Source organism: Alnus glutinosa, chromosome 12, assembly GCF_958979055.1.
Source record: "Alnus glutinosa chromosome 12, dhAlnGlut1.1, whole genome shotgun sequence".
Lineage (NCBI taxonomy): Eukaryota > Viridiplantae > Streptophyta > Magnoliopsida > Fagales > Betulaceae > Alnus > Alnus glutinosa.
Window position 1 is genome coordinate 9,613,195 of NC_084897.1, and position 10,166 is coordinate 9,623,360.

The window sequence follows — 10,166 nt, forward strand, 5'->3', positions numbered from 1 at the left end:
ATTACATAATCAGTAAACTTAATTACTGCCAACTTCACCCTCTTCTCCTCTAAATAATTGTGACAATCAAAAATCAACTCTATTTCTTCTCCCACTTTAAATAGGCTTCAAGGTCAGTCCTACCTTGGAAAGATGGTATTTTCATTTTGATGCTCCCAAGGTTCCTATCTACCCCATCTCGACCCCTTGGATTTCTCCCATGTCCTCTTCCACGCCTACCTCCTCTAGGTCTGTCAACTCCATCCATTCCAACTTCAAATGCTATGTCTCCCTCATCATCATCATCTCCTTCGCTCTCAAACTCATTTTCAACGCTAGATGCATGTCTCCTCCTATCTCGCCCACCTTGCAGATTTCTAATCACTACCTCTTGCTGATCCATTCTATCCTTCACCTCCTCCAACACCAAGTTCAACCGTTCAAATTGTTGTTGCATGGCCCGCAATACTAAGAATGAATTATCTGCCTCCTCCTTAGATGTTGAGTCACTCTCTTATGAGACATTTTCAATGCACTACAAAACAAAAAATGTTAGTAGTAAGACCTCACACACTCCCTTACGTGTTTACACTGATATATTGTCACTCCACTCGTGTTTTCACTCTTTTGGTCTTTCACCTCACCTGATTTCCCTTTCAAGTTCTTTAAGAACTAGTTGAACTAAAATCAAGACACCACCTTGTATTATTCCAACCAGCAATAGATTCCAGAAACAAGAAAGGAATAAAATGACACAGACCTAAAAGAATTTGTACGAGGAAAGAACAATTAGAAAACAAGATACTAAAGATGATACATTCGATCCCTTAGAAGATAAAGATCAATCAATACCAAATCACTTCAATTTTCGGATTGTAAAGTATATATCAAACAGCTATTTTCGAAAAAAAAAAAATTCTTCTTTCTTTTTTTCTTCTTTTTTTTTTTAACTTCTTTTTTTTTTTTTTTTAATAACTATGCAGCAACCTTTGAATACGCTAACTATACAACAAGAAACAGAAGTAGTCAAAGGACAAACGCTAATGAAAAAGGGAATTCGAATTTGGAAAATTACAGATATGGAAATTAAAACAAGGATTCAAATCTGAAAAATCAAAGCAAATATTCAAATCTGGAAAATTAGAGCAAAGATTCAAATTTGGAAATTAAGGCAAAGATTCAAATTTGGAAAATTAGGACAAAGATTCAAATCTAGAAATTAAAGGCAAAGACTCAAATCTGAAAAATAAAGCAATGATTCATCTTGAAACTAAAGCAAAGAGTCAAATATGGAAATTAAAGCAATGATTCAAACTTGAAAAATTAAGCAAAGATTTGTATAATCAATTACAGAATTCACAGATTTGAATTCTTGAATCAAGTACACGAATAATCAATTGTGAAAATCATAGATCCGAATTCAAACACACAAAATTAACAAGAATGAAGAAGGAATCGCAAATGAGACTAGAGAACCTTAGAACACGCCTAAGACAAGAAAAAGAGAAAGAGAAAAACAAAAACAAATGGAAGAATTAAAAAGGATAAATTAGACCTGATTTGGAATTGAGCTCTGATACCAAATGAATTGAACCCGTGGAATCGAACTCCCTTGGACCCACAATCAAATTGAAACCTACCCTAGAAAGCCAAGAATCAAGTCAAGAAGATCTAGACCTGTTGAAATCTTGTTTCAAGAACCTAGATTCAATGAGAACGCCACAAAGGGTTTGCCTTTGACAAGTTCTTTGTTCAATCAAGAACAGGTAGAGAAAACTGAAAAGTTTTCTATGAAGAACAAAACCTTCATTGACAATCAACTTGTCTAGCAAATGCGGCTACAAGTCTTTTTAAAACCTCTCCATGAAACCCTAAACCTACTAAGGCTTACATCAATTAAAAGACATGTGCTGAACATCTTCAAGCCCAAAACATCCTAAACTACACTTCTATAGCTAATAAAAAAAGTCTACTTAATGAAATAAATAAGCCCAAAAGCCTACAACCATAGCAACAGAAAAATAGGCCCACACACCTATACTTAATGAAATAAAGAGCCTGCACTAAACCACTAGGCTATGCTGCCCCCATCTGTCGCTTGTATCACATGGATTAAAGCTGGTTCTTCTTCTTTCAAGCCCATATTGAATGTTGGAGTCTTGGTTGATAAATTTGCAAACTCGGCCCAAGTGGATTGCACCAATCCTTGCATTGCTTCCTTGATCTTCTTCGCTCTTGACCTTGTGATTGGCCCATCTGAAACTTGCAAGGGATCTTTAAGATTCAGTCTACCATGGGGCCTATCATTTCTGGATTCTTAATCTTCTCAGAATTTAGAGTAACTGTTATAACTCATCGTGCATGCACATCATTCTTAATCATAGCGTTGAAAGAATATTGACTCATGTAGTCCCTTCGGTGCATGGCACTACCTTACACTTACACCAACATATCAACCCGAAGCCCTTTTTGCTTCCACTAATCAAGATAGATCATTAAGGTTGACATGTTATAGTCTAGATGTGTTGGCTTGTAATTGTCTGCATTCTGTTGGACAAAATCACTTTCATGTAATGATGCTTTTTATTAGGGGTTCAGTATTTTCAGAGCCTTTATATTCAGAGAAATGTTTCTATAAGATTTTGCATAGATTCCAAGTCAGAGAAATCGGATCCCTTGCATCCGTCCAGCTGACGTGATATTCCGTCCGGACACTCGACTGTCCAAGCATCATCCTTCTGGACGATGAGAACTTTCCGTCTGGACCTTCCTCTGTGTCGAGAACCTTTGAACTATTCCAGCTTGCTTCCATCTAGACTTCTCAACAACACGTCCAGACGCCTTTCAGTGTTCGACAAGTTGAAAGATTTCTTTCCAAAACACAAATATGGGAAGACAACTAAACTCATTCGGACGATGTGTATTCCCATCCAAACACTATCATTGATAAGGCAAGTCTTGCAGAAGATGTTCAACCATCCGGACATCAAACTTTATGGTCTGAATGCTCAAGCCATGTATATGAAAATTACGTGCATCAGTTCAAACAGTCCGAACGACATACCTCATGGTCTGGACGCTCAAAGCCTTGATATGGAAATTGCGTGCAGTTAAAGTGCAACCGTTCGGACGCTAGGGCAACACCATCCAGACGTGGCACTATTCAGGAAAGAATTTCAAGCGAATTTTGAAAGCCGATCGTACAGTTGTCCATCTGGACTCCCTCAGCTATCGTCTAGATGCCGCCTAGGTAATTCAAGTCAAATGCGAATTTGGATTCTTGTAGCCTATAAATAGAGGTCCCTAGGCATGTAATTTGTAAGAATTCCGTAGAGCTTAGAGAGAATATTGTAAGAGTTATTGTGCTGATCTGTTCACTCTCAAGCCGTTGCTAAGTATTGTTGCTATGCTGAACTGAAGTCTATCTTATGAGTTGGCCTTAAGATAAAAGATTCCATTGAAGGCCCCTTCAAGTAGGTGGCTTGGTTGGGAAGCGTTCGTGTTGGGTTACACGTCAGAGTTCAATGTACGACCACTGCATAAGGGTATGTGAGTGCTACTGCTTTGTAACTAGCTTTGTCTTCTGAATAGTGGATATCCTGGGTTTAGCTGCCTCAGAGTGGTTTTTCTCTTAATTGAGTTTCCACTTCATCAACAAAATATATGTCTCTTTAATTTCCGCATTGTGATATTTTGTTGCACACTATTGTACACACTTAGTAAATTAGAAGTCATTAATTTTCAAGATGGATTTTCCAGTTCCATTTATGACTACGAACAATCTTTTATAAATTAGAAGAACCTATGACTATGATCTTCTGTGTGATAATCTCATTACTCACACCTTAGTCAGATACAATATAACTTAAGGACCATCATATGAAAATATTCAAACATATATATACAGAGTAATGCTAGATGTCATACCCATGTCCTTATTGTGTCCCTCTAAAAATGACGTGGCTTTTAAAATCACCCGTTGGGCTCGTGATTGATCAAAATTGAATTTTGATCACATGGTGATTTTAAAAGCCACATCATTTTAGAGGGACACAAGAGGGACATGGGTATGACATTTTGAATTACTCATATATACATGTTTAATAACCTATATATCCAATATTCAATATTATACAATTATAGAAAAACAACAACAATGAAATTGGAGTTTTGAACACCAGTCCCAACACCACCCCCAAAGGTTGTTGGAGGTGGGTGGTGGCCACCCCGTCCCCACATAGAGGCAGCTCCTCCACCCCCACCCTTACCCATGGTACCAACTCTCCAAATAGTAGCCCCATCAACCCCATTAATAGGTCATAGCACCAACCCACAACAGTAGAGTTTCAAATTTCACCAGAAACTCCAACAGATCAATCTCACTGAACAGCCAAGCTCGGTGTGTGATGACTCCTTTTTTTTTTTAAAAAAAAAAAAACATACAAACGGATCTTCACAGTGGCACGACTACATGACGCTCAGCCAACATATGGCACATGCCCCATAACATGCACCTGATAATCAGAGTTAAATCTAACAGCGGAATATAATAATCAATGTGCAGCGGAACACATATCATAAGCGGAAATACATCTAATACATAACAGTTAATTACAACAAGAGCCATTTACAAGTCTATCTATTTAAGGCTTATAAAACATATTACACTAATTACATACTAAATATAGGCTCAACAAATACATGTGTCATGTAGAACACGAGCCATAAATAAAATACCCAAAATGCGGACTACCCATGAGTCCGTGACTTATGACTGTCGTGATATGCTCCAATCATAGCATCCCATACACTAGGTGGACAAGTCGATAACTATATCCGCAAAACCTGCAACCAAAGCATAAACATCTGTACGGTTGCGGGGGTTGCCGCATCCATACAGGTGGAATTATGAGCCCACCGTCTTAGCATAAATAAATACACTAAGACCTCAGAGGTATACTATTCACTGAGTTTTCGTAAAGAACCAACTTTTCTTTTTTTAGTCATGCGTACACTATAACAGCCACCAATTTTATAAACTTTTGTTTGAAAACCCCCATAGCTGATATAGCACACTCCGGCTAATAGAAAACATTTGAACGTACTTGGCAGCTAAGATTATACGTAGAAGTTCTGTTGTAGAAACAACTACGTACGACCTCACCTACGATAATACTTTAAGGTTTATTTGCATAGGTTTACATAACCCTTATGTTAGAAATCAATGGCATTTAAATCATGCAACCATCCGATAGAAACATACATAAGTTCTTTTCCATTAAAACTCTTATGCATACTAATATGTCTAGCAAAACTACTCATAATATAAAAACATCACACTCATCAAAACCATGCTATAACTGATTATGCAATGCACATCATGGAAATTAATCCAAGCATCATGGAAATTAATCCAAGCATCATGGGAGTTACCCCAAGCATCATGGGTTTTACCCCAAGCATCATGGAAATTAATCCAAGCATCATGGGTGTTACCCCAAGCATAGTTTCCCGTGAGTTGTAAACCTCACTTCAATGCACGTTTCGCGTTCATATGCATATGCCTCATGCTTTAAAACAATATACATTTCATTTCATGAATTATGCATTTAATACATGCTTTCTTTATAAAAACATAAACGATTTAACATGTCATTTCTTAAACAATTTGCATAACTTAAATCTCCAACTTATATTCACTCTAAACTCACATATCATATTCATACTTCAAAACATCATCATAATTTCAATATACTCAAAAGTACTCAAATCATCCAAAACAGATCATAATCAACATACAGTTGGTTCAGGTTTGTAAAACAATATATATTTTGCAATTCATCATTTAAGAAAATAATACTTCTCAGTGAGTAGAATACTCACCTTGGCTGCGCGGATTTAAGTAATAGGTCTTCTAGACACCACCTTGCAATGCGTCACTGTGAAAATACACATTGCACATTATTTGAACTTTCTAATATTAGACCGACATTTAGCTCTTAAATTGCTCAAGAGCTAACAATTGGAAAACCCCTAATATTTTAAGGGTCCCAATTACACACCCATAAATCTAAACAAATTAAACTCAAACAATACTAACCCGAAGTATTTACTAAGGTTTAGATATTAAAATCAATATTTAACTATTTACTCATAATATTAATTATTAACCCGCAATTAATTTCACTAACACTTTTATACTAACATTAATTCTAAAATTACATTCACTACTCTTTTTACAATAATTACTAACTTATTAACTTAAATCATTAACACATTTAAAATAACCTTAACCCATAAGAAAATCTTAGGGTTAACTTCACAAATACAATTTAAACTAAATACCCATAATTATTTATTTTTACTAACACTAGAACCTAACCCATAAATACTTATTTTTACAAAACCTATAGCTAATTTGATATTAATCATCATTATAACTACAATTAATCCACAAATTAACAATTTACGTTTTAAACACTTAAAAACCCTCAAGTTAATTTAACCCATCAAATTAAGGTTTCTAATCTTAACCCGTAATTTATAAATTACTACCCTAAACGCAATATTATTAACCCATAGCATTTACTAAAGGTTAATCACATAAAAATACAACTAAGTTAAATACCCAAAAGTTAGGGTTCGAGGAAAACTTACCCAAAATTTGCCCAAATGAAATCTAACACTGGGAAAGTGTTTAGGAAGCTCCAAACCATGTAAATCCTAAAGATAAACAAAGATTAAACTCTACATTTCAAGATTTCATTCAAAATCTCAAATGACAAGATTTTATGAAAATGCCTCAAACCAATCGGTAGAAACATAGATCGGACTTCGTAGATCACGTTCCCGAAATAAAATTTGAGTTTGGACGGTCGGATCTTCGTAGATCTTAATTTTTGTATGAAAAACAAAGAGGACAAGAGTTCTGCCTCTCTTTCTTTCTTTCTGCTAGAGATAAGGCGCCCAGCGCCTTATCATTATTATTATTTTTTAATTATTTCTTTTTCTTTGGGAAGGGCCCCTTTCTTTTATTTCATGTGAAGGGCCATGCGGCCCTTCACCTTTTTTCGAATGTGGGGCGCACACCATTTTTTTTTTTTTATATATATTTTATTTCTTTCTTTGTTTGACTTTTCTTTAATTTATTTTTTTAATTTAATTTTTCTTTTCTTTTCTTTATTTTCTATTTCTATATTTTTTTTTCTATTTATTATATTTTCTAATTCTTTTCTTTTTCTATTATTCCAAATTTTCTTTTCAATTTTCTTTTATTTATTTTCATTCCTAATTTCTTTTATATTTTATTTATTTATTTATGTATTATTTTTATTTTTTACTTTAAAAATATTCTCTAGCATTCTATTTTCTTCGTTACCATTTACAAGTCAATAGGATAAAAATAAAATACTTTATTTTATTTTATCACACTAAATATACTTATTTTTATTTAATCCAAATAAACTATTTTATAAACTTTGGTCTTTAAAAGTATTCTCTTGCATTTTAAATACATCTAATTAAGTTCAATCAATTATTTATTCAAATTTTATATTTTAATTGCTACAAAATATCTTGAACATTACACGGGGGGTAGACCCCGCTCTGGCTCGAGCATGACTCTCGAGAACCCAAACCCCCTCCATTGACTCAACCTATTCTCCTGTCAGCGCCCCCCCCCCCCCCAAAAAAAAAAAAAAAAAAAAAACGACTCCCTACCACTACCAGGTTCCTACTATCAAAATCACCCTCCACCCTAAATGTTTGTCCCACACGAAACCTACTGCCCTATTTCGATTTTGTAGCTTAATTGCAGAATTTTGGTATGCTGCCCAAGACTGGCATAGAGCAGAGAATCAAACAGCACCCCTTCCCCAAGAACCAGTTTACTCGTCTAACCCATCGACCCAGTCTCCTCCAAATGATCCTAGATAAGGCACAATCGTAGGCCGCTCATTCTCCTTGCACAAGAAGAATGGCAATCAGATCTCCGCTGGTCCGGGCTCTGTTGCTACCATGGACCACCCATCTCTATTGTTGATGATGGAGACCGATTAGAGAGAGGGAGATGCAGAGAGTGGCCCGCGAGTCACACCTATCCATGGGGTGGCCACACTCCCAACCACCTTTAGGGGCACCCCCAAGGGGCACTACCACCACAAGGGGTGGCTAGTGGTGAGGATGCCCTTTTGGGTGGCTGTTATTTTTTAGATTTTATTTAAATTTTGTTTTTTAGATTTTAATTTATAAAACACAAAATATTTTTAAGGTGATGTGACAAAAAGGCTGACGTGACAATAACAAATGTCAAAAAATTGGACGAAAGACTCGCGAACCTTTTCAAATCCGCAAAAAACTACAGTAGTGAAAGTTTATTTTTAAAAAGTGTGTTAGTGATTTCAAATTGCGCGTTAACTCAGAGATTTATAATACATTTACCATTTTATTTGTCTCAAGATTTATTTTATATTATTGAAGAAATTCAAAATTATGAGAATATATTAAAAAAAGAAAATGAAAATCTTTGGATTTGAGTCCATAAAAATATAAATTAAAATTATATTATAAGGGTGTTTTAAAAAATTTGATTGTAATATGATCACATTCACAAATATATTACACTGTGCGAAATAGTAGAATACATATATTTCTTCCATTCGCAGTAAGACATATTTTATGTACACTGTTTTATTCTGTTTTATAACTTACAATTTGTGCAGACTACCTTGTTAACCATGTAATTTCGACATTTTGATAATAATAACAACAACAATTGCACAACATATATAATGCGATTACTTTTGGAGTTATATCAATTTAGCATCATCATTCTTGCGAATTCTTCATAGCTGACTTGGCCATCACCATCTAAATCAGCCTCTTTGATCATCTGTTCAGCCTCTTCGTCTGTCAATCTCTCCCCCAAATTTATCATTACATGTCTCAGCTGCATATATAACCACAATGTCTCGGTTTAGTAAAATTATAATTATTTTAAAGATAAACTAAAAGAACTTATACATCAATTATTAGTTTTCAAGTTTTTTTTTAATTTTTTTTTTAAATAAACAAAATAGCCAATGAACTTCTACATCAATTATTATTTTTTCTAATTAATTTACAAACATTTTAAAAAAAAACATTGTAAGAGTTTGCCTCTAATTAAAAGGAGAAAAGTAACATTTCATGATTTTTGAAGCTTGTTGTTGTGATGAAGATCATGAAGACAACCGCCGGATTGACAGATTTTTAATTTGGATGATATTCGATACTTTAAATTGATGGTATATATGTAATACAAATAAGATTTTATTAATTGATTTTTTTATTATTATTATTATTTTTAATGTAATACATATATTTTAGAACACCAAGAGGTACGCCTATTGGACTCACCTCATTAGCTGAAATGTAACCATCTTGATCCCTGTCAAATACTTTGAAGGCTTCTTTTAGCTCCTCGGCAACATTTTCCTATTGTAATCACATCCTCGTCAAACCTCTACAAAATTAATATTTAAGAAATCTATGAACATAAACAAATTAACAAGACTAATTATTTGATGATATTACCTTCATTTTTCTTGCCATAATATTCAAGAAGTCTTCAAAGTCTATGGTCCCATTTCCATCAGCGTCAACTTCACCAATCATGTCTCCAACCTCTTCTTTTGTGGGATTCTCGTTCAATGACTGTATCACCGTTGCCAGTTCTTCCATGGTAATGTGGCCTACAAGTAGATGCAGCACCCAATAATTCAAAAAAAACATTTCCAGCGCCCAGTTTCCTCTATGAGAGACATGAAATTAAGAATCAAAAGTATATAGGAAACAAAGTTGGAGAGAAAAACCCACCATCCGAGTCCTTGTCAATGAGAGAAAAGGCCTCCCAGAACTCGGCAACCTGGGCTTCTGTTAATGCGTCTGACATTCTGGGATTGAAACTGCTTTCCAGAGAGAGGGAATTGAAGGGAAAGGCAAGAATAATGGTAATCGGAACTGGGTTTTGGCCAATTATCATATAACAACATCTCATTCAAACTAGTCAAAACACGCCTTTTAGAAAAATTCTCATTCAAAGCTTGAAATTTTCTACAACTGAGTCTTGTGCGACGGTTGAATAATGGAAATTTCAAATCAATTTTTGGCCTGCACTCAACCATGATTCTTATTTCTCATAGTCAAAT

At 34.7% G+C, this 10,166-nt stretch overlaps 1 protein-coding gene and 1 long non-coding RNA gene across 6 annotated transcripts; both read right to left on the reverse strand.

Annotated features, from left to right (window-relative positions):
• Window positions 1-4,546: 4,546 nt before the first annotated feature.
• LOC133852011 (uncharacterized) lies at window positions 4,547-6,955 on the reverse strand. Of its 2 annotated transcripts, none has more exons than XR_009895876.1 (4): window positions 6,813-6,942; window positions 6,637-6,702; window positions 5,863-5,918; window positions 4,547-4,845 (listed from the first exon to the last, which is right to left on the reverse strand). It is a non-coding gene; the product is annotated as an uncharacterized LOC133852011 (long non-coding RNA). The 2 variants fall into 2 exon arrangements; XR_009895875.1 differs by having other exon boundaries at window positions 4,548-4,845; window positions 6,788-6,955.
• A 1,746-nt stretch (window positions 6,956-8,701) lies between these two features.
• Window positions 8,702-9,910, reverse strand: LOC133852010 (calmodulin-like). 4 transcript variants are annotated; one of them, XM_062288669.1, is made up of 4 exons: window positions 9,835-9,910; window positions 9,553-9,710; window positions 9,376-9,453; window positions 8,702-8,926 (listed from the first exon to the last, which is right to left on the reverse strand). In XM_062288669.1, exons 1-4 carry the CDS (start codon window positions 9,908-9,910, stop codon window positions 8,792-8,794), a joined length of 447 nt encoding a protein of 148 aa, XP_062144653.1. In that variant the 3' UTR covers window positions 8,702-8,791. The 4 variants fall into 4 exon arrangements, with proteins under 4 accessions (XP_062144653.1, XP_062144651.1, XP_062144650.1 ...); XM_062288667.1 differs by having other exon boundaries at window positions 9,553-9,767; XM_062288666.1 differs by having other exon boundaries at window positions 9,553-9,769; window positions 9,813-9,910.
• Window positions 9,911-10,166: the final 256 nt, after the last annotated feature.